Here is a 24,605-nt window from a genome sequence, read left to right as displayed (position 1 = left end):
GAAGCAAAAGGAGAAGGGGGGGATAACAAGAGATCGAAACAAAAGAACACGCAAGATTTAGAAACAATGAAGACAAAGAAACAAACAAACAACGAAGATCAAAAAGGAAAGAAATATCAGGGAGAGATCAAGAAACAAAGGGAGTGAGAAAGAAAATTTCCCGAGAGAGAACAAGAACAAAGTAAAAATGAAGGAAAATAACAAAGGTCGATATTATCAACGATAATATCTCGAAATGTGTTGCACGTGACAGAGCCAGGTCACACGTCATCACGCCACTGAGAGTCATCAAGAGCACGGCAGACTGCAGATGCCGATACAGAGGGGTCAACCGACCCTCCCAATGGGTGGTTACGCCCCACCCATCTAATAACTGCAGGGTGACGGCCAGGATTCCCCATCAAAAGCAGCTTGCCCTCCCGGACCAGTTACTTCCATCGCCTTCCAGTGGCTGCGTCATTCCGCGAAACAAGTTTATATTTGAAATCCGAGGAATCCGAAAAATGTCTCCGTTTTAGACAGTCTTCCAAAATCTCATTTACAGGTCCCAGGACAAAACTGCATTTGGGCCTACGTCACACATATTGAAGTGTAACAGAGTTTGGAGATTAATTATGTTTGTATTAATAATCAGCGCCTAGCAGTGCGCACCACACATAACTACGAAACTGACTGCAGTGAAGTTCACCCGTATCCTTCTATGACCTCTATTTCTGTACTCATTTATTTCTCTCGCATTTCTCACTTCCCCACGGAATGGGCTCAGAAAAAAGCCCAATGGCACTGTCAAACATTCTGCTTCTCCTACAAGAAAGTTAGTTTATGTTGTTATTTTGCGGGTAAACTGGTTACATCTCTTGCATAGTATTGTGAAAGTACCAGGTTCAATTCTTGGCCCTGATACCAACCATCCTGACAGAGGTTTGTCGTGAATTTCCTCATTCCCTCGGAACAGATTCCAGGATCGGTCCTTAAAATAGGTCATCGACGCTTCCTTCCATATCATTCCCAAATCTTTATATACTAATCAATGCGTTGGGTTAAGTTAGAATAGTTTAGGTCAGGTCAGGTCAGTATGTTGCCATAAACAGGTCTTTAAAATTCTCAAGGTCATATATTTTCACGCTTATTTCTGCCAAACCGTAAATACCTATTTGACCATATTCATGTCAAAATTAGGTCACGTATATGTGAGGGTCACACCAAAGTCACATCAAAATCGGCCCAATACTTTGCCAGATACAGGTCTTTAAAATTCTCAAGGTCATATATTTTTACCCTTATTTGCCCCAAACCGTAAATACCCGGTTGACTATACTCATGTTAAAATACGAGTTACTTTGTGCGTCACAAATAAATAAAAACAGCAGCAATGTCACCTGCCCAGCTATTTTGAGTTTCAACCCGGGGTATCGAACTCCCACGTCTCATCCGGTGTGTGTGTGTGTCTGCGATGATGTATTCAGCCAGTTCGCTCGCGAGACACTCGGTCATAACCGACGTCTCTTTCCTCCCATTTTTCGACAGACTTATTACGACGCCTAACGAGAAGAAAGACGCTCTTCAGCGTCTGTCTAGCTGGAAGAAACATATTACCGGCCATTACCGCAGCAGTTCTGACTGATTTACATTATTACCGAGTCAAGTGATTGCGAGGCTGCGTGCAAGAGTGAAATAAACGACCTGACATTGCATCAAATGTTAACGCTGAACGAGACTGTCTTCTGACGTTCAAAGGTGCTTGCTTACTTCCTAAATCATGAGAGCCCCGGTAATGGAAGCAGTAAGCTCCTCTGAAACGTCGGTCAACTTCTACCGGACTACACGACGTAACATCCCAGAACACAGTCATCATACTCGCCGCGAGAACTTGAAATCTCGCCAACATTTCCTGCAGCCTGTAGGGTTCACACAGGCCCGTCGTTGGTCCCTCTCCTATGCCAACCTGTATCACCTTAATATACATTTTTATTTTATTTTAATATTTCCCGTCAAATCACAATTTTAATAAGACAATAAAATATAAAATATTTAAAATATCATTTCACGTTCAGCATCGAATGATCGATTTACAAATTGGAACGTCTCATACGACATGTTTCGGTTATATTTAACCGTCCTCAGGTATAAATTAGATTGGTAAATTTAAAACTCGAATTACAATCATTTACAATGTTATGCAGTTTATTGAAATGTTCTTATCAGATTACTCTTATATATTAGAACAAAGGTATTGTTTTTTATATGGCATGGTTCATCTGATGTTCAATATTAGTCTGTAAAGCAATGATTTAAATAAAACATTAATAAATATGGAGTAATATAGAAAACAAAATGATGGAAGTAAATAAATAGTAGAATGTATTTTTTATTTGTAGTGTTCTGTCTGACGACAGGTCCATATATCATGAACAGGATCCTTCCAACCTCTTCAGGTTGTCAGGGACCCGTTCATACATATATACATTCTTGGCAGAGATGATCAGAAGTGGTTTGCCATTGCCTTCTTCTGTGTGTGAGTGGAGTAATTGTTGCGATGCCACGGAGAAACCGGGGAAGCCCCCGGAGGAAAACTCCGTGATGCTTAGACCACGGCCTTGCCCAACACAAGTTATAAATTTGAGCACCACCGGGAATTGAACCCGGGACCCCAGGCTTACAAGGCTAGTGTTCTGACCGCTAGACCACCGTGGCGAGTAGAATGTATAAGTAAAATAAAATAAAATTAATTTAATAAAACATTCGATGCGGAACGTGAAATGATATTTTAAATATTTTATATTTTATTATCTTATTAAAATTGTGATTTGACGGAAAATATTAAAATATTAACCTAATTCACAATATGACGCAAATATACTACCTTCTGTATCACCTTGTGCAAGGAAACAGTATATAACACCTAGATAAAATATTTAATTTTATCGAATAATGAACAGAAATAACAAACGAATTAGATAACGATAATTATTAAGTAATGAGAACCTGTTAATGATAAAAAGATTCTGCTATTTTAAACTGAAATAAAGACAGACAGTAGAGAACTCCAAACGATTAACCATTTTACATTTCTTTATGCATACATACAAAAAAGAAGGACTGTGATAGGTTATTGCCCGCATGTTATGATCTTTCTTTAGACAGGCGTAATATATGCAGACACCCGGTGTGTCCCGAATTTTAAAACCAGAGTCGAATCAAAGCTGACTTGAGTCGCTTTAGCAGACAATGCTGCTAGGAACGTAAAAAATTATCAATAGGAAGGGAAGATCCGGAGTTCCTTCATAAAGCTAGGCGACAAAAAAGTTCGTCCCTGTTACAGAAAACCTCTTCATGAAAGTCAAAATGACTGAGAATCCTAAGGTACTGAATGTCTGGAGATCTGATAGAGGGATGGGCAAAGCAATCAGAACGCATAAGAGAGAAAACCTGGAGGAAAGAAATAAGTTGAGAGATCAAAGCGAAGACGGGAAGATAATATTAAATTAAGAATGTGGACTGGATTCAACTGGCGGATATATCAACCACTAGCGCGCGCACCTTCAGTCTCTATCAAATGCGGGGAATTTCTTGATAAATGAGCGACTATAAGCTTTTCAAAAAGGACTCTGCTGCATGGAGATAACTTCTGAAACGTGTTTCCAAAATATAAAATTATGCTTCGACCTACATCTTTATTTATATCTCGGCATATTTTATGAAACTTCTTATATATACGTTCAGTATTCAGATAATATCGGCCTGATATATTTGCATGCAGAAGATTTCGCCGCCACGTGAAGGTCGCAGTCAGATATTTATTTGTATGAATTCTGCAGCCTGGCAGATTTTAATACATAACCGCCGCTGGGCGTAATATCTCCTCCACACGAACTACAATTTCCTTCATAATTTTCGATCTCGGCGTCTAAATGCGCTATAATAAATCGAGCGGAAATCCAGTGCAAAAACACTGAAGCAATGCATTCACACAGGCTGTTGCATGACTCTACAGTCCTCGTTTCCATTAATATGCAAAGTGCGAATAATCTTGTAACAAAGACCCCACTCCACCGGAAGTAACAGGTGAATAAGAGTAGGATACCTCCAGAACAACATTACAATATTTCAAGACCTTAAGAAAAAAGTTAAAAATGTGATTAATTTTATAACGAGGGCATCATTCCTCTTTCATAAATACAGAATCGAAAGTTACTGGGTGTACAAAAACGAGGCGTTCCAAAAAGAAATTCTGATAATTTCATTTCACATTCTTCCACTTTCGGCTGCAGTTAGAGTCAGGTCAACTGAAACTCGTCGACTAAAATTCAGGTCCCTTAATATTAACAGGATGAATACGGGACCCGGTTAGAGCGAGGAAGACAAGGGGTGCAAACAGAATTTTTGAAGACTCACGAAATGGGAGGGCAACTTAGGGACATGAGCACTGGAACTCGCTTAGGATCGTGTTCAACGTAGTAATAAATGTTCAGGTTCTGCTATTACAGAGTTTAACTTTGCTCCCGAGTACATGAATTTTGTTGCATTTTGAAATGTAATATTAGCAAATGATATGTTATACTTCTGTATTACATTCCAGATATGAAACATGTAAACTATTACTATACAAGAAGCCATTCCGAACGAGTGGCAGAACAACAAGAAAGCTGTCGTATCTCATAATGTCGGTCATCCCTTTCTAAAAGAAGCCAGAAGCGAACACTCAGTTCTGTGCTCGCAAATACAGATCACAGGTATTACAATTGCACAAGGGCTGATTTCTCTGTGCTGAGCATCTGTTCAGTTTCCAGGCGAGCGCTCATCCGCACAGGTTTCTCTGATTCATAACGGAATAATATTAAATTACAGCGAGACCTCACAAAAATTACCATGTTGACAAATATGTGTCTTCCTGATAGTAATAAGAGAATGGCGACAGAGCAGACCAGATTAATTTGGCTAAGAACAGTATGGAGAGGCGAGGTTTAGAGAACAAGGTAATGAAGCATCGGGTTTCATAAAAGCAAGACATTTCTTGACTATTAGATTCTAAAGGACAGTCTTCCATGTAGTTTGTTAGTTAAATAAATAAGAACATTCAAGAAAATAAGCCGATTTATTTGGAAGACTAAGAGACGAGCCGAGCTTCACGTCCCATCTGCATTTATGCCAAACGAAGAGCTCCGGTAGCTATTTAAGGGCAGGCTCGGATCTCTGATAGCAATAGCTGCCACAGACTTCTGTCCGTGGGTTCGAAATCATTGCCAGAAATGTACTGTAATGGAACATATTAATACATTTATTGATGAAACTACTATTAAAACAAGAGCAGACAAGCTGTGTAACGACGGAGAGCGACAAACAGTTGATCGGAGATAATTAAATCGCTGTTTGGCGAAATATCACATGCAGATCGACAATTATATAGAACAGCGTGAAAATTAGCATCATAAACGCCAACTGATGCAAACATCATTGCTTATATTTTAGGAGAATAATTTCACAAGAAATACCAGTCCCTTTATATACCACATCAATACAATTCTAAGAATCACTCACCCCTTTAAAACTCAGTGGCAATTATATACACCACCTGCTTCAACATTTAAAGTTCATCGCTTGAAACAAAAGCCGTGAATCATGCCGAATCAACTACCTCATTTCAGTACGTAACAAGAAAGTCCACTCACAGCAGTGACTCTGTCTCACCTGCACTCCACCCCAAAGAGCACCGGAAATGACGAGTAAAAGACCGCCGGAAGTGGTATCAACCTTCATACATCACAGCCTTTCAAGCAAATTCAAAATCTGCAGCGTAATAATGTCAGTTAACAACTAACCATTGTCCCACTGGAATGTGGCAACGCCACAGCGTGACCTCAGTCTGTATGAAAAATAAATCCGCCCAGAACCTTCACGCTGGAAAACATTAAACTCCTCGGTGAAGATAACTTCAATGCGATGTTTGTTGTTACGAAGGACAAAAGGATACAGACGAATGATATAACCTAAGGACACTTTTACTGAAAACCCCGGTACCTGCTGTACCCCACACAAGTTCTGCCGGGAACTGAACCCCGGTCTTCCATCCCCTAACCCTGTCACTGTAGCATGAACATTAAGATAATAAGGCTTCCGGTTGGAGAACATGTTTCAAGTCTTGATTCGTGCATCGAATGAAGTCGGTTTCGGGTTCCACGACACGGTATCCGCTGTTGACCTACTAAGGCCACTATTGCAGCCCGTAGAAAGCATGCACGACTGCTTTAGCAGAAGAATGAATGCCTGAAATAATGAGTTGTGTTGAATAAATGGCGTCTTTACTTTTTAGAAGTAGACGCTCATGAACACAATGTTTAAAAATTAGGTTCCTACCTATAGGAAAACACTCCGCATTCCGTTACTAACATCAGTCAATTCATGATTCCGAAAACAACAGTCATTTATTCTAAGAACCACGTAAAACCTAATGAAGTCTTCTGTTCGGTCAGTCGTGTAAGCACGGACCGTTTCTTCTTCAGGAACGCGTCTGAAACAAAACGCATTACGCTGAAGCTGATGAGAATTTATGACAGAGGTAAGTTTGCTTTTGTATCCACACCCATCTAAATAATGAATTAAAAACTTCCGAAGTTCAATTAAGCATCCCTTTACGTCGGAGGGGAAAGACCTGAAATGTTCTTTAAAGAGTAAATGAGGTTCTGAGGAAGTTTCAGAAGACAAGTCATAGTTTTACAACGGGTTTAACTAATGCGACAGTTATTAAAACCTTCCAGGGTGAAAAAGAAACATTACGAGGGTTACATTAATCATCTATAAGTGGGCAAGACGAGATGTTACGAGGCTTGAAAACAGGTTACATTTTTTTTTTCAGGCCGGTCCTGCGCTCCCCTCCCCACAAATATCAACATAATTTATAAGTCAATGCGATACAATAACAAACTCCACGGAGCAAATTCTATCTTGAGAAGCTAATAGACGTTCAACTAGTCAAGATATGTCCCGCCTTAAGTGAGCCACACAAATCCTGTCCACATCATATCCTATTTTCCTTAGATCCATTTTAATAATATCCTCTCATCTACGACTAGGTCTTCCGAACGCTCTCTTCCCCTCAAGCTTTTCAACCAAAATGTTATACACATTCCTCATCTCTCATTTAATCATCCTGTGTTCATTACCTGGCGAAGAACACAAAACGAAGCTCCTCCAGTTTTCTACAGTCTCATGTTACTTCAACAGATATTATGCAATCCATCATCAATCAATACGACATTAGGAATATTCACGGAGGCCTAGACAAAACATTTAGCGTACTTTCGAGTCACGAACCGAAGGTTGGCGACCTTAAAGGAGCAGCTAACATTGTGCCGTAAGACATATTTGTTTTTCCTGTATTGTTTTAAAACACACACAAAACACAGTGTGACAAACAAAACAAAGCTAAATTGTGTTGAAAGGTAACTGTCGAAATGGACGCACGCCAACAAAATTATTGTAGAATTTTCTGTGACGAATGGACAAAGTAAGAAGAGTTCATTCATATTTGTTCTGTATCCCCGTTACATCAGTGGCGTTCTGTAACGAATTTCAAAGCCACCTCTAACAATGACAACGTCCGAACATACAGTCATTATCATGTCTGTCATGTTCGTTTATTGAACATTGTTTCAAATGCCCTTTCAGACGTGCAACGGACCAGTTACCCTGACTGAGATATTTCTTGCTTTCCTCTCAAAACCTTCTAGCAAATGCCGGAGTAGTAGGCCTGCCTTTAATCGGACCACAAATTCTTCCTTCAATATACTACATTCCTTCTCGAAGGTATCACCACCTTGTCGAAGGCAATCTGCCGGGTGAGGAGGCTTGCGTGCTCAAATGACCCTTAGGGCTATGCCGGCCTGAGCTTCGGCTCATGGTAGGGTCACCCAAGCCGGACAGGTCTAAGGAGATGCGCTAGACTAAGAGTGATACCCTGGTCCTCCAGGTTGGGGGTTGGGTGTAGGGCTAACAACCTTTCACCTTTAAAAAAATATGTGTTACGAAAAAATCAACCAAGCCTCGGATCAGGACGGACTCTTTGGCACGACCACGGCAATTGAAAAAGGACATGAGATTTGGTACTTGGAACATTAGGAGCCTCTATAGGGCTGGGGCACTGAAATCAGTGTGTAGGGAATTAGGGAATTATAAGTTAGACTTAGTGGCAGTGCAGGAAGTGCGATGGGAGGGGGAGGGCATGATCCCAGTGGACAATTTTACATTTTTCTATGGAAAGGGGAATGACAATCATCAGCTAGGGACGGGTTTTTTTGTTCATAGCAGAATTAGGGCAGCAGTTAAGAGAGTAGAATTTGTTAGTGACAGGTTGTCTTACGTAATTTTGGAAGGACGTTGGTGCGACATCATTGTCCTTAATGTTCATGCCCCAACTGAAGACAAAAGCGATGATATCAAGGATAGCTTTTATGAAGAATTGGAATCAGTATTTGATACATTTGGCAAGTATCACATGAAAATTCTGCTAGGAGATTTCAATGCAAAAATTGGGAGGGAGGATATCTTCAAACCCACAATAGGCAGCGAGAGTCTCCATGCACTTAGTAATGATAACGGTCTTAGAGCAGTAACCTTCGCTACGTCAAAAGATTTAATTGTAAAAAGTACAAAATTTCCACACCGTGATGTTCATAAATACACTTGGACTTCTCCAGATGGCAGAACACACAATCAAATAGATCATGTTTTAGTAGATAAGAGAAGGCAGACAAATGTAATTGATGTGAGATCATTCAGAGGAGCAGATTGCGACACTGATCATTATCTGGTGGTAGCAAAAGTGAGGGAGCGGCTTTCAGTAAGTAGACGAACTAAACAAAATTTTGACACAGAAAGATTTGATTTGAAAAAATTAAGTGAGGGAGAGGCAAAGGAACAATATCAAGTTGAAATTTCGAATAGGTTTCAAATTTTAGAGGCAAATGAGGATAATGAAAGTGTGGACATCAACAGGGAGTGGGAAAATGTCAGAAACTGCATCAACATTTCAGCAAAAGAGAAACTAGGATACTACAGGAGAAAGCAAAATAAACCGTGGTTTGATGAAGAATGTTCAAAATTAATAGATCGAAGGAAGCAAACAAAATTTCAATGGTTGCAGAACCCAAACAAAACAAATGCGGATAATCTATGTAACGTGAGACGTGAGGCTAGTAGAACCTTTAGGACTAAGAAAAGGGAATACCTGAAGGGCAAAATTGCTGAACTTGAGACAAATAATAAGGAAAAAAACATCAGAGACCTGTACAGAGGCATTAATAACTTTAAGAAAGGATATCAACCCCAGACCAATTTGGTAAAGGATGATAGTGGCAATTTGCTTGCAGATCCAATAAAAATTGTGAATAGGTGGAAAAATTTCTTTAGCGAGCTCTTAAATGTTCATGATACTGGTGATATTAGACAGATTAAAATGCATACAGCTGAACTGTTGGTGCCAGAACCTAGCTTAGATGAAGTGGAACTAGCCATTGGGAAGTTGAAAAGTTATAAATCTCCAGGAATTGACAAGATTCCGGCCGAATTAATTAAAGCAGGTGGCAAAGGGTTGCATATGAGGATCCATAAGCTTATTCAGTTAATTTGGGATAAGGAAGAGATGCCACAACAGTGGAAGGAATCCATAATTATTCCTATTCATAAGAAGGGGGACAAGACTGAGTGTGGTAATTACCGAGGAATATCGCTGCTATCAACCTCATACAAAATTCTATCCAACATTCTTTTGGCAAGATTAACCCCATATGCGAATGAAATTATTGGGGATCATCAGTGTGGGTTCAGACGAAACAGATCAACGATTGATCAGATCTTTTGCATCCGTCAGATACTAGAGAAAAAATGGGAGTTCGGTGGGACCGTACATCAGTTATTTATAGATTTCAAAAAAGCCTATGACTCTGTGAAGAGAGAAGTGCTATATAATATTCTTATTGAATTTGGTATACCAAAGAAGCTAGTGGGTCTAATAAAAATGTGCTTAAATGAAACCTGTAGCAAAATTCGAGTAGGTAAATATGTATCTGAGACATTCCTCATCAAGAACGGTCTAAAACAAGGAGATGCTTTGTCTCCCTTGCTCTTTAACTTTGCGCTAGAATACGCCATCAGGAAGGTCCAAGGTAGGCAGGAGGGTTTGCAATTGAATGGGACACATCAGCTATTGGCATATGCTGATGATGTTAATTTATTGGGGGACGATATAAATACAATAAAGAGGAACGCAGAAGTTTTACTAGAGGCTGGTAGACAAGTGGGGCTGGAAGTAAATTCAGAAAAAACTAAGTACATGTTAGTATCTCGTCATCAGAAGACAGGCGGGCAAAATTATCTTAGGGTGGCTAATAAATCCTTTGAAAGGGTTACAAAGTTCAAATATTTGGGAACAACAATAACAAATCAAAATGATACTTGTGAGGAAGTTAGGAGGAGACTAAATTCCGGAAATGCTTGCTACTTCTCAGTCCAAAATATTTTGTCTTCCCGTCTGATTTCTAAGAACCTGAAAATTAAAGTATACAAAACAATAATCTTGCCTGTTGTTTTGTATGGGTGCGAAACATGGTCTCTCACTCAGAGGGAGGAACACAGATTGCAGGTGTTTGAGAATCGGGTGTTGAGGAGGATATTTGGGCCTAAGAGGGAAGACGATGGGGCGTGGAGAAAACTGCACAATGACGAGCTTAAAAATCTGTACTGCTCCCCCAGTATTGTGAGGGTGATTAAGTCGAGAAGAGTGAGATGGGCGGGACATGTAGCGCGCATGGATGGGACAAGAGGTGTGCACCGGGTACTGGTTGGGAAACCTGAAGGGAAGAGACCGCTGGGGAGACCTAGACGTAGATGGGAGGATAATCTCAGGCGGGATCTATGGGAGATAGGAGTTGAAGGAAACTGGATTTTGTTGGCCCAGGACAGGGTCCGGTGGAGGGCTTTGGTTAATTCGGTGATGAACCTTCGGGTTCGGTAAGCCATCTAGTTAGTTAGTTAGTTTAATATACTACATTCGGACAGTTACTCGAATCTCCCAGCCAAGAGTCACGAACACAGTGAGATGTCCATATGCCTCGTCGTTGAAACTGGAGTACAACTTACCGAAGGAGGCCAGGTTGTTCGCGCCAATGTGCCACGAGCAGCGTATCCTCGCACACGCCGTCTGCTCGTATGCCACGTGTTTCCATTCCCAGATAACCCCACATTCCAGAAACACGACAATGACTGAGCAGTAATGTTTCTTCATGATTTCGTGTGAATCGAAAACAATAATATTTCCGTAATTAATTCTACGAATACCTGCATTCCCAATTGTTTTTCATGTGCACGTACTGCATACACAAATGTGCTGTTACTAAACAACAACAAGGTGATCATAAATCCGCGCGCACCTGCAAAAACGCAAATTATTATTTTCTTTTTTTTTAGTGGTGAAGTTAATTACGGTTTCAACGCGGAACAAATGTATGGAGGAAGATCGTGGCCAACGTCACACAATTACATGACATACAAGTCAGGTACGTCACTTAGGATGTGCGTGCGTTCGCGCACAGGGACCTTTCGATCAGCCTGTATATTAACACATGCATTTTTTTCCGTTAAATATACAGGGCACTAAACATATTTCAAAAGTACCTCAGACACTTCGACTCCATAACTCGTTCATTCTACACATTTTCAAAAATGCTTAAAAGAAATAAATAAAATACGATGAAAATTAATTAAGATACACGTGTTGTATACAGGATAACGACGAGAATGTCAGAGGGCAGCCTCTAGAACAGACGTCTGGCAAGTTTCGGCTGAGCTAACCTGCCCGGTACAAAATATACCAGTGTGGAAAGTTTGCCCACTTGCGCAGTTAAAGCTTGTGAAATTCCGGAAGACTGAAGTTCTGCACTAAACCAGATCTGCGAAGTTTTGAGATCCCGATGCAATAGGAATGTATGATTCCCGCCCGTTTCGCACCGACACTCCACTGTCATTCCAAGAATAGTTCCCCCTAAATCATTCACTACACTCCATTGAATGCACGATCGAACCAAAGTCATACGATGAACCATAAAGAATTCGTCCATTAAAATCAAAGTGTAAAATTTCTCTGCGCGTACGCACCACGTCACTGCTTCTCTAACACATTTTACAATATTATCCCGTCTGCATCTCTTTTCTTTCCACTTTAAGGATTGAAATTACAATTTTAAACCTTCGTTGTTACTGCCATGCGTGCTACATGTTCTACGCTCATTCATCATGACTCGTCGCTCTAAAAGACCAATTTTGTGAAGAATAAAAATTATGAAGATCCTCACTACAGGCGAATCTCGTTATACGCGGGGGTTACATTCCTGCGAATTTCCGCGTATATCAAAAACGCGTAAAACGAGCAACGGAGTAAAAAACAACCATTTTTATGACGCACTAGCGTCAGAATTCTTTTATGCTAAATTTATCATCTGCATCACATTCTGTGATAAGCCAAGAGAAGCCTCGAAGCAGGTAAATGATGATCCTCACAATGCTGAAATAAAACCACGGATAGACAGCGTACAACGAGTCTCTTGTACATAATTTTCTCATTTTCCCTGCCACTTCCTCCAAGGTCCAAATACTCTTCTCAGCACTGTGTTATCTAATCTACGGTATGCTTATAGGATGTATAAGAATGTGGGGCACAAATTACACAAGTAAGCGATACCTGGCAATTGCGAGTCTCGGCTGTCTGAGGAGCTGAACTTCAAATAACCACTGCAGCGGTATAATTACATCCTCGAAATCTGATGCAACTAGTAGCGTGATTAATGGACATTGCCCTACTTCCCCACATCGCTTCTCTTCCAAGGAAATGAATGTTCGCTAAGGTCTGTTCTTAGAATCCACCCGATTACCACTCGTTTTCTACATTACGTTATTTCTGTCAACCAAGGCACGAAATCAATGAAAAGCAAGTAGCCTTTCACTGTTAGCCAGCGACCACAAAGATTCTGAACAGAATAGTAACAAGTTTTCCCTGAACTAAATCACTTCTTAATTTCTCGGGTTCGATTCCCGGCGGTGCCCGAATTTATAACTTGTGTTGGGCAAGGCCGTGGTCTAGGCAACACGGAGTTTTCCTCCGGGGGCTTCCCCGGTTTCTCCGTGGCATCCCAACACACACAGAAGAAAGCAATGGCAAACCACTTCTGGATCATCTGCCAAGAACGTATATGAACAGGTCCCAGTCCGAGAAAAGGATGGAAGGATCCTGTTCATATGGACCTGTCGTCAGACAGAACACTAAATAATAATAAGATGAGGTGGTCTAGCGGTTAGATCGCTGGCCTTGTAATCCTGGGGTCTCGGGTGTTCGATTCCCGGCGGTGCCCGAATTTATAACTTGTGTTGGGCAAGGCCGTGGTCTAGGCAACACGGAGTTTTCCTCCGTGGCATCCCAACAATTACTCCATTCACACACAGAAGAAGGCAATGGCAAACCACTTCTGGATCATCTGCCAAGAACGTATATGAACAGGTCCCAGTCCGAGAAAAGGATGGAAGGATCCTGTTCATATGGACCTGTCGTCAGACAGAACACTAAATAAATAATAAATAAATAAATAAATAAACTGTTGTTCCCAAATAATCAAAACTTTACCACATCTTTACAGGATTAATTATTGCCTTTAAATGCTATTACAATTTTTGTCCTGCATTCTGGTGGCGAGACGTGAACACGTTAAAAGTAAAATACAACTGTAAAACTTGCCAGATAAATTCCCTCAGGTCCTGTCATTTACTCCACCCGCATCCACAACTTCACGAATTTCCAACAATTTCCTGCTAAGCTCCTCCTACAAATGCACGAATTATGTAAACTTAAAGGTGTCCTGATGCCTGATTAAAAGATATTCAGCCTCGGTGTTCCATCACAGACGGTGTGGGGGCGTGTAAACATCCGTAGAATACTGAACACACCGGAAGCAGCAGCTAGCAGACAATTGAAGATCACTGACGACGATAAAACACGGAACATCATGAAGGACAGGCATATTCATGCTCCCGAGAACAGCCGATTTTGGCGTTCCTTCCCCTAAAATTGTAGGCCTGTGCGCTTTTTATCAATTTAATAAAAATGCATTAATGATATATGAGAAATATTGTGGAAGGAAGCGGTCGTGGTCTAATTTAATGCACTATAAGTAGTTTCTGAGAAAATCAATGTCAGATTTTAACTCAACTTACAGTGTGGGTCCCCGAAATCAAATAACAAAATCCGTTCAGAACTTTCAGAGATGAAACGGACGGAGAGAACCTTCCCTTCGTGCAAAGAACAGAGAATTTTTAAAACAGCTGAGTTTGTTGCCCTGTTGCCGCGGTCCGTAAGAGATTCCGTTTGTAGAATTCAAAAGTTGAATTGTGACGTCGCACAGTTAAAAAATGTGCAGCCAGCAAGGAGACAGGTGCTGGTAGCCAAACAATGGTTTGTATCCTGAACAATACAAGAACGGACAAGGCAAAAACAAGAACGTTACTTGCTCGTTGTCGTCTTTTTTACTTTACATGTTCTTCCTACTCTATTCTCTGTCTCGTCCTTCACCCCCTACTTTTCCATCATCATTAAATGTTCCTTATCTTTATCCCCTACCTTGTCTTTTCTTAGTTACCATCCTCTCTCCTTGTACTTCTTCCTTCTTTCAACATCTTGACATTACTAAACCCCATCGAACTGGAAGGTTCATTACCGTGTTCACAACGGCCTTCAAACTTTCCCAATCATTCGTTAAATCAATTCAATACGCACCCTCCAACCCTACTTACCATCCATTTTAACATTACCCTCTCCCATGTAAGTCTAGGTCTTCCGAGCAGTCTCTTCCCGCAGCTTAAACAAATGCTAAGACTGCAAGCCTATATACTAAAAGGGGCAACGGACACTTCGTGCATATCATTACCCAATTCATTGTACAAAACATCCCTTTAGTTAAAGCTACATAGGCTATATAAGTCTAGGCCTAACGCGTGTTCAACATTTGATAAACGGTCGTTAAATAAACTAAGAACAGAAACAAATCGGACACAGCGCAAGACTCCAGATTTATCGCCGTGAAAACCTCATATCCTTCGTAAAAGTACCTTTACAATAAAACGATACTGCTGTTTTGTGACTTGTCACACCATGAAGGCGTATAGGGGAGTGGAGATAAAGTTCCATGAATTCTAGCTTTACGCAGTGGTCCAATCAAACAGGAGGAATACGTCCCAGAGCCGATCTGGATGTGGCTGTGCAGACAAAACTTGTCTCTAAAGGTAATCGAAGTCACAACCCATCACTTTGACTCTTTGAACATTGCCAATTCTAGGTTATAAGAAAATACGAATCGGATTAACCTCAAATGACACAACATCTATAACATGTTTATGGAAATTCGTTCCAGAGTTATAGGGCAGAAACTACTTTGTTAAGGCCACCCATAGATGGCTGCACCTCTTGAGCTAAAAGACCCAACAGTAATGAGTACGGACACCTAACGACGGTGCAATTAGAAACTGTTCTTTCTATGTAACAACAGCAACTTCTATCTTGGAACCTTTCTAGCTGTCGTGGATTAGACCCACTGATTTGTTTGGATTCAAAATATATTATTAAATTTTGAATCCTTTTAAACATCTGGTAACATTCCTTGGCTGAAAAAATGACCTTTATCGCAAGCTTTTGGTCATTATGTAATTGGCTTACCTGTAATGTAGACTGCATTAATGTTTGACAGGCTTCAGGCAGTGTTATGATCACAACAAATAAGTTCACACTTCATACGATAACTGTGTCAAAGGTCATACTTTTCCACAGATAACAGGATTTGTCATTCCGTTCAGGTGTTATAAACCACTCACAGCACAACCTAGGTAACAAACGCAAAGGTAAACTTGCAACTACAAACAAAAATGGTCTCAACTGACAAACTCCATTCACTATTTGTGAAGCCGTAATTTACATGACATCCAGTTTTTCGGGAAAAAAGTTTTGAATACAAACACCACAACAGTAATTAAAGCACGATGAAAACATTCCCAATTCACTGAAACACCACCACAAACATGCTTCTTGCATGCGCGCGACGAAGCGTCTACCCTCAATCTTGCGTCTACTTTAACGGAACTTCTAAGTACGGCGGGTCGGCGACAGATGGCACATCAAAGCAGCCGACTCTAAAACGAGTACTGCTACAAATTACGTAAACATTAGCAGTGCTCAAAAAAAAAAAGAGAAGCAAATGAAATGCGAGCTTGAATGATTTTGGATAAAAGTGTTAATTTTTTATTTTTTATATGTAACAAATTTGTATCATTGTATTGCATACTAATTTCTTTTATTCAAAACATAAGTCACAAGAATACAGTGTAACTTTTTACATGGCGGTATAGAACTCATGTATATATACTTCTATTCGAAACATAGTCCCTAAGGAAAAGTAAAAGAAACAGCAATGTGCATGCACATGTATCATTAGTCACATACACTGGCACTGAAGATGCCTGTCTTCTGAGTTGTTGTAATCTGGTAGTTCACTGATGATTCAGAGGTCATTGCTGTCTTCATCTTCCTGATGATGGAGGTAGCAAGCACCTCTGAAACACTGGTAATCATCTACCATACAACACTGTGCAACAACCCAGAAGGCATCCATCTTCATCCTTACCACCATGAGAACGTAAAAATGACACTAAATTTACTTCTTTTTCTATATTTTAAACTTGTGACAACTTACCTTATGTCATGTGCCTTTTTGTAAACTATTAAATTACAAATGTTCAGTGTAGATGAGTACCTTTCTCTGACTTATGCATCACATGCTGGTACTAATTTTTATAATTTCATGTTAGATCTCTGGTCACCTCACACTGCATGTCAAGTTTGGGGGTGGTAGTGGATGGTGATTAGTGGTTGGGCGAGTGTGCTAACTCACCATCAAAAATCAGAATCTTACAAAATGTTGCACAGGGTCCCAGACTTGGTGGGTTCTTACAAAGACGGTAATGACTTTCAAGTTTCATAAAGCTGGTATTAATCTTTATATTGTAAATATGTTTATTAATAATTATATTTGTAAATTATTATTAATAGTAGTAATAGTAGCTACCAATGCTTATTTTGTTGTCAACATAAGTAATACAAAATGCATTTTGATTATCATCCTTTGTACTCTAGATATTCTGTCCAGTTCTGTGTGAATTGATTTTGTCTTACAATAAACAATGTTTGGTATCATCATTCCCATACCCTATCCAGACAAAAATCTTACATTGCTTTTAAAATTTAATTTCAGCAGATTTCATTCTGCTTTCATCTCTGTTAGAACCCAATTTTTACATGAATACAGTAGGTGAGAATTGACAGAAAGAAACAAAGTTTCCTTTTTTTTCTGGTATCATTTGCAGTTTATACAGGTAGATGGCAGTCTACCTAAACACTATGTGGTGATCCAAACTTCGAAGAGAATCTGGTCTTGTAATTTATTTACAAAATAAAAGAGACTACCAACAGTAATGCTTCTGTCCCACTGATAGGGTAAATTACATTTGAAAAACAGTTATCAGTTGGCAATGGTAAACACTGGTGACAGCTGTAGTGAAAAAGATGTTTTTAAGCCTTCTCAGCCATATTTAAAATCATAAAATATGAAAAAGTTAGACGCATTCATTAAAAACACTGTAATACAGAAATCCTAGAGCAGCAAGATACTCAGAAAGGTGCATCAGAGAAGTTTGTTAAAACAGCACATAAAGGGTTACAAAAGTAGTGGGTGTTGATGACGGGATGTACTTCATACTTCGGGGTCAGTATTATAACATTTGGTGGGGAACGTCTGGAAGTTAGCCACATGGAATGGTCACATCAAGATTAATCTTAGGTTTAAAATAAGGATTTCAAAACCTTTATTGAAGAATACTATCACTCTGTTCTTTTGATGGAGAAAAGTGAACAATGTAATTAGAAGAACTTACGTCCATTTTAAAAAAGTACATTTTTCCACAAACTCCATTACATGAACATCAGTGTCTCCAATCTGATAAAAAATGTCATCCTGAATGCTGTTTGGTCTCTTTCAACTCATATATCTGAAACAAAATTACCATAAACCAAACGCATTATTCTTTCAAAATAATGACTCATACAAATTATGACATCACCAACAATTATCCTCTTTTCAATTCCAATTTCTGAATATTTGTACAAAATATATTCTTTAAAACAAAACTTATATAATGGCTATTTTCAATCTATATTGCCTCTCCAGATTTCTTTAAATTAGTCAAGCTCAGCATTGCGTTGTATTTCCAATTACTTGGCCCGAATCTATTTATTTTCAAACAAATGTGTGGTTCTCAAGGCAAAGCCTCACAGCTAACCCTGCATTCTGCTTTATCATGTAAAATTTGATTAAATGAGTTTTTCTACAAACTGCTTTTGATCACATATTTTTAAAGATGGACGAGAATGTATTCTTGTTGTTATCACTTGAGAGTTTGTTACATACATCTTATCGTAAGCAGTGGCATGTATAAATATAACTTCATAGACTGATGACCATCACATTACTGAAAAATCTACACATAATATAGTACAATCACTTAAAAAGTAATTCATACATTTAATAAATTCATAATTTTATTTTATTGACTGTGTCCATATGAAGTGACCCTAGAGATTCAAGTTGTACTGACGATTAAGCACTGATTTACAGCCTTACCTGTATGTAAGCTTCTGTAAGTGTGATCATCTGAGGGAGAATGTCTATCACATGAAGGTCTTGCATCTCGTACCATTTCCCGCTTCCCTGAAAGCATTAGCAACCTGTGACAATGGTGGGTTCATTTGTGTGTCAAGATGATGAATACTATACTTATTATGAGATTTGATTGTTGCTGTGATTAAGATTGCTCCCCCACCTTTCCATCCAATTATAAATGGCAACCAAAAGAGAGAAGGAAGAGAGGAAGACCCAGACCAGGATGGAATGACAGAATTACAAGAACCATGATAGAGTGGAAACTACCTCCGGAAGGATGGGAAAATAGAGGGGAATGGAAGAAAATATTAGGCACCGGAAGACCGAAGTAACGGTCAAGAAACGGAAGAAGAAGAAAATGAAATAATTTCATACTGCAAACAAATAAATAAGTGCTATATATATATATATTTACCTTGTGTAAAACATGAACCCTGTAGGTCCCTTTGCCAGGCTCTCCATCATGTACAATATTAGCTACCAGGTCATATGTTGTGCTTGCATATTTTTCTTTCACTTCTTGGGTTAGGATATCTCCAAAATCAACATTTCTGTAATTCAATATATGATTAATCCTTCACAGGACAGAACTCAGTAAATAACACATTATTAATCATAACTATTAATTCAATTAATAACAATACTTATTACAAGCAGCATCCCCAACGACTAGCAACCAATCGGCAGGACACCACCTTTTTTTTCAGGATTCATAGATACATTGAAACAAACACTTAAAAATTAAAATTTCAACGACTTACTTGACTGGGAAATTCACAATTGTCGGGTTCTTTTCCACAAAGAATGTGTTTTTTGTGAATCTCTGAAACAGATAAGACAACTGCAAATGTACAATCATCAATCCACATCATGCTATACCAGATACTAAACAAGATAACATGTAAGTGATATTTGAACACAAGATCTGACTGTCCTAAATCCTACTCTCCAGGCTACGTAGAACATTTGTTTCAACTTTGCAAAACTTAGTGCAAGCCCACTACACTATTATATTGAAACAGCAAATCAAGAAATCACATATGCAATTAGATAACAAAATTAGAAAGTGCTTTGTAATTACCGCAATTACAGTACGTGTAAGAAGAGTGTGGGTTACTTTCGCAACTTCCACTTCAGTTGGATGCTCATTCCAAAGTTACATTACATTTTAATTGCTTCAAATGATCAAAATTCCTACGCAGAGGACGAGCAGAGTCGAAGACAGTATTGAGCTGTTTTAAGTCTGCACAAAGATGTTTCATTTAGCACAAACCTTAATATATAGGATAAGATATGGTGGCAGTTCTGTGATCTCAAACCTCTTCATAAAATTCTCTTTGTATGTCTTGTACTCTTTTTCAGTCTGTGCATTGAACTTCTGCAACAGAGTGTACAGGTTTACCTGGAACATAGAAACAAGGAAGAATATACACATTTTCCCTCAAAAATTTCAATTCATATGATGTGAGTTCACGAGAAAGGATGAAAGTATGAAGAATGAAGTGTGATTAAATAAGAATGAACTCTGCCTCATGTTTTAATATAGCAGCTATGACTAAAGCTAGTTTACAAAAACTGGAGGAAAAATAACTACAATCCTTACCTGTGGAATGATGTTCTCACGAAATTCATCCTTGAACAGTGGAGGTGGAGGGAGATCGCAGGTCAAATAAAGAAATGGTGATTCTGTTACTTTCTCTTGGTACTCGTCCATTAGCAAAAGAGCTTCTTTTTGTTCCTCCTCCAGCTCAATAGGCGGAATCTTTCGAGTGTAGATCCTCATTGAGCCCAGGAATGAACGATACACATTGGATGAGTCACGTTTCTTTGTGCCATTCAAAGCAATATGCAGAGCATTTAGAAACCATGACAGAAAATCAATGGGATCCCCTAAAACATTAAAGTTTTACTCCATACCATTAAACAAGTGGTAAATAAAACTACAGCAACTATTTTTTATCTGAACTCCAGAGGGCAATATCCATCTTGGAAAAGCGATAGTCACTCAGCTACACAAAAAATTCTTTCCTTTTTATACAACCTGAAGGTTCATTAATCCTCACTTAATGGTACCTGCACCTTGTCGTGGTCGTGGGGCTTGAGTACCTCAGTGACCCCAAGAGCTACTGGTAGGGCCTCCCTAGCCAGATTGGTCGAGGGGGAGAGGTCAGATTAAGACAGGTACCCTGGTCCTCCAGGTTGGGGGTTGGTCGCAAGGCTAACAAACTTGCACCGTAAAAGGGAAGATGTTTTGAAACCTCAATCGAAGCCTCGGACAGACGGACCTAACAGAGGACTGAATGGAAGAGGAGAATTGAGAAGGCCATGGACCCAATATGGACCGGAGAGCCATAGAAGAAGAAGAAGAAGGTTCATTAATTTGTAATAACAAAAACTGGTTCCTTGCCTGATACAAATCCAGTATGTTAAAAAATAAAGAAATGAAGCACTGCAGTCGCATTGCAACACAGTGACTTTCTCAATTTAGTGAAAAACAAAAGTGTTACTAGAAATACGAATTCAACATTCTACCCAATTAAATTACACAAACACAAAGTTTAAGGAAGATAGCTACACACCATAGTGCTTTTGAGAAAAATTACTATTATCTATTAACAAATATTTTGAACTAGCACTTGCGGACAAAATATAGCAGACACTATTGCTGCAGTTATATCTCTGATATGCGCAACAGAACAGGCTGTAACATCAGGTACACCATATGCAGACACAAAGATTCCTAGAAATTAATTTTCACAATCATTACCAAGTCAATATCAAGTCATTACCAGACCTTGTTCAGTGAATTGAAACTTCTTTCTGCTCCATAGAACAACAGCTTGAAGCATCTCGTGTGGAGATACGTGAGCCTTAAAGTTTCTAGGGTTCCATAACTTCCTCATAAGCTCACCAAAACGCTGAACTAACAGAAATGAGCTGTCTCCTGGAGGTCGCTTCACACGAGCATAGTTTATCTCCCTGAGGAAATAATTTCTCAGAGGAGTCACATGTGACAATGCCTGCAATATGTGATGAAAAATGACAGAATAAAATCTTACATCTATACAGAAGGCCAGTCAACATTTACTTTTGTGCAGTCCACAAGTCAATTATGAACAGATGGTTAGGTAAGTTCTCTTAATCTTACATCCTTCAATCTAATCAATACGTCTAGTTGACTACTGACCAATGAATTCAGTATTACAGTAAATAATTTATAGGCCAAGAAAAAATTAAATCAGGACATATTTATGAAGATAAAAATTAAGAAACCATATATTTTCATTAACTTTTAGAAGACACACAGTATAACCGCAAGAAATATTTGTCCTCTTCCTGACACTGAACTGCTCCTGTATTATTTACACATAATATATTGGCAATTGACCCAAAATTAACAACACAACAGTAGAGGGTAAATTTCATGAAACTAAAACTTGTATAGAAAAATTAAATTCATGTCATAAAAAGAAGCCAACTTTTCCACATTCAACATTCTTACTGTTGTCCATAACAAATGTATGTACCTCTGAAAAAATTCTAACCTGTAAAATCACATTGCAATAATCATTTGCCTTAATATTATTAAGACCAACTATCCCTGGAAGGTACATAGTGCCATCTATTGCTCTAGACAGCTTGTCACTCGAATCCATTGATCCTATCTGCTCGGATGTAAATGTGGGGTTGAGAACATACTTGATGTCATCTAAAGATGAATCTAAAATGACAAGAAAATATATTTTGATCCAAACTTCTCACAGAATTAACGCTAGTAAGAGAATTCTAAGTACACCATCTTAAATGGAGCATTAGTACTATAGTTTTTGGACTTTATACATCATCCTATATTCAACAAACAGAATACTATGTTCTGGGAGATGGATTTGCCCTCATCTTCAGGTACCTATTCAGCAGGGTCCATTAGACAGATCTAATCTCCACCATCATTGCAAATACCCTTTATATTCGTTCTACAAGGAGCATCTTGGACAACAAACCTCATTCACTTTGTCAACCAAAACTTAACAAACAAGAACAATCAGAGTATTTTGAACAAGTTCAGAACACAATGGATAATATACATTATCATTAACATAAATATCAAGTCTCACACCTCTTCAAAAGTCAATAGACAAATTATAGATAAAAATAGCAATGTAAACTTACCAATAATTTCATAATTATCCGGCAGACAGTAAAATCGTAGGGTATGAAGATTGAGGAAAACATGATGGCTCTCTCCTACACTATGTGTATATGCATGTGTGTTATTTCCTCGACCTGTTTCAGTAAATAAAAACAAAATCAAGGACACACTCAATATGGAAACCAGTTACCATTCATATACATCTTTTATTATTTTCTTCATATGATTTCTTGACACTTTTGATCATTTACTAGCAGATGTTCCAGTTTAAAAATCTTTCCCAGTATCTGGCCATAATGTTATACTTCTCAAAAACAACCTTAACAGTAAAAGTACAGGATAGGTTAGTTTAATTTGTATAATGAATTTGGCCTAGTAAGCACCACTTAATTATAAATTCCGCAACAATGTGCAGATTAGGTAATGCCATGAGTGTGTGCCAAGAACACACAAATGTGATACTGTTATGTTATTACAAAAATATAATTACAAACCTTGGAAATACTTTCCACAAACAAGGCAAGCATACACATTGATTCTAGACAGAGACACTGAACACAGCTTCTCAAAGTCAAAATCTAACACCTGCCTGTTGATTGTATCAAGGTATGGACACAGGCGATATGTTTTCATCCTCTGCTTTCTTGGCACTGAAACGTAAGACATATCACGGTTATAAAGCAGAAATAGTAGAATATCTCCAACTTCATTTCACTACTAACAAACTTCCATAATACATGACATTCTGCGTGATATTGAACCCTATGTTACTAATGTGAAATTCAAATGATTATTCTTTATGGCAACCTCCACAACATTTAAGAAAATAGGGGCTCAAAGCTCTTCTCATTTAATACAGTCTTGCAGGTTATAAAGGAAAGTTGTGGCTGGCACTGACTAAAACACAACTTACTGTATCACCAGTTTTAGGATACAATAACTAAGATAGTTATATAAATGAAATCTGTATTATTGAAGGGTTTAAGTGCCTGCAATTTCTTAGATTAGAATAATTGTGTTGGGTCATGAAAAAGTACAAAATTCTTAATTCGGACAGTTAAGGAGGTTAGAGATTAATATGCAGTGAATAACAACTATCCATCCTCTGCCAAAGTGAATGGAGTTTAATTTTTTGAAAACATTAGGTGGAAGGAGTTTAATTTTTAAAAACATTACGTAAACTTTACTCATGCTGTAACAAATACATAAAATACTGCACAGAATTTGCTACGTCAAAAACACTTTTATCACAGAAAGCACATACTTTTCGTTTCCTCAATTTCATCTATTGGATCAATATCTTCAAGTTTTCTCTTCAAAGTTGAAGCATATTTAATAATAGGTTTTATTGTAGTCATCATTTTCTTCGAATTATTAAATATTAAAAATCGTCAAAAATAATACTGCCATCCTCTGATGCCAAACCTGTATTCACTGAATGATGCCATGGTTAATTACGGATGACCAACATGACGTTACTGTTAAGGATTATAGAATTGTTTTATCAAAATATGGAAGTAAGCTGTAAACTATAACTAAATGAAAAATTTATATGAAACTATCAATTCATTTAGCAATAATAATATTCCTACGTAGTATAAAAGGCAAATGTCTGAACTGCAGCCTGCATAATTTTGATTTGACGCAATTATATG

The 24,605-nt window shown here is 38.5% G+C and overlaps 2 protein-coding genes across 3 annotated transcripts in view; both read right to left on the bottom strand.

Annotated features, from left to right (window-relative positions):
• PDZ-GEF (PDZ domain-containing guanine nucleotide exchange factor) overlaps nucleotides 1-16,136 on the bottom strand; it is a 192,744-nt gene extending 176,608 nt beyond the window's left edge. For both annotated transcript variants that reach the window (XM_022087213.2, XM_087347616.1), the window contains exon 1: nucleotides 15,749-16,136. The gene's annotated coding sequence lies outside the window, so the exon portion shown is untranslated. The remainder of the gene's footprint in view (nucleotides 1-15,748) is intronic.
• Nucleotides 16,137-17,929: 1,793 nt separating this feature from the next.
• Nucleotides 17,930-24,414, bottom strand: Usp39 (ubiquitin specific protease 39). Its single transcript, XM_022087202.2, has 11 exons — nucleotides 24,215-24,414; nucleotides 23,445-23,600; nucleotides 22,971-23,084; nucleotides 22,346-22,521; nucleotides 21,595-21,820; nucleotides 20,404-20,690; nucleotides 20,074-20,202; nucleotides 19,562-19,623; nucleotides 19,216-19,351; nucleotides 18,762-18,848; nucleotides 17,930-18,129 (listed from the first exon to the last, which is right to left on the bottom strand). The coding sequence occupies exons 1-11, from the start codon at nucleotides 24,309-24,311 to the stop codon at nucleotides 18,091-18,093; spliced, it is 1,509 nt and encodes a 502-aa protein (XP_021942894.1). The 5' UTR covers nucleotides 24,312-24,414; the 3' UTR covers nucleotides 17,930-18,090.
• Between the last annotated feature and the right edge of the window lie 191 nt (nucleotides 24,415-24,605).

This window comes from Zootermopsis nevadensis, unplaced genomic scaffold, assembly GCF_977971745.1.
Source record: "Zootermopsis nevadensis isolate Lab colony 2312 unplaced genomic scaffold, Znev_1.0 Znev_ptg000012l, whole genome shotgun sequence".
NCBI lineage: Eukaryota > Metazoa > Arthropoda > Insecta > Blattodea > Termopsidae > Zootermopsis > Zootermopsis nevadensis.
The sequence above is the reverse complement of the archived record's forward strand: the minus strand, read 5'-3'. Positions and strand labels throughout refer to the sequence as shown.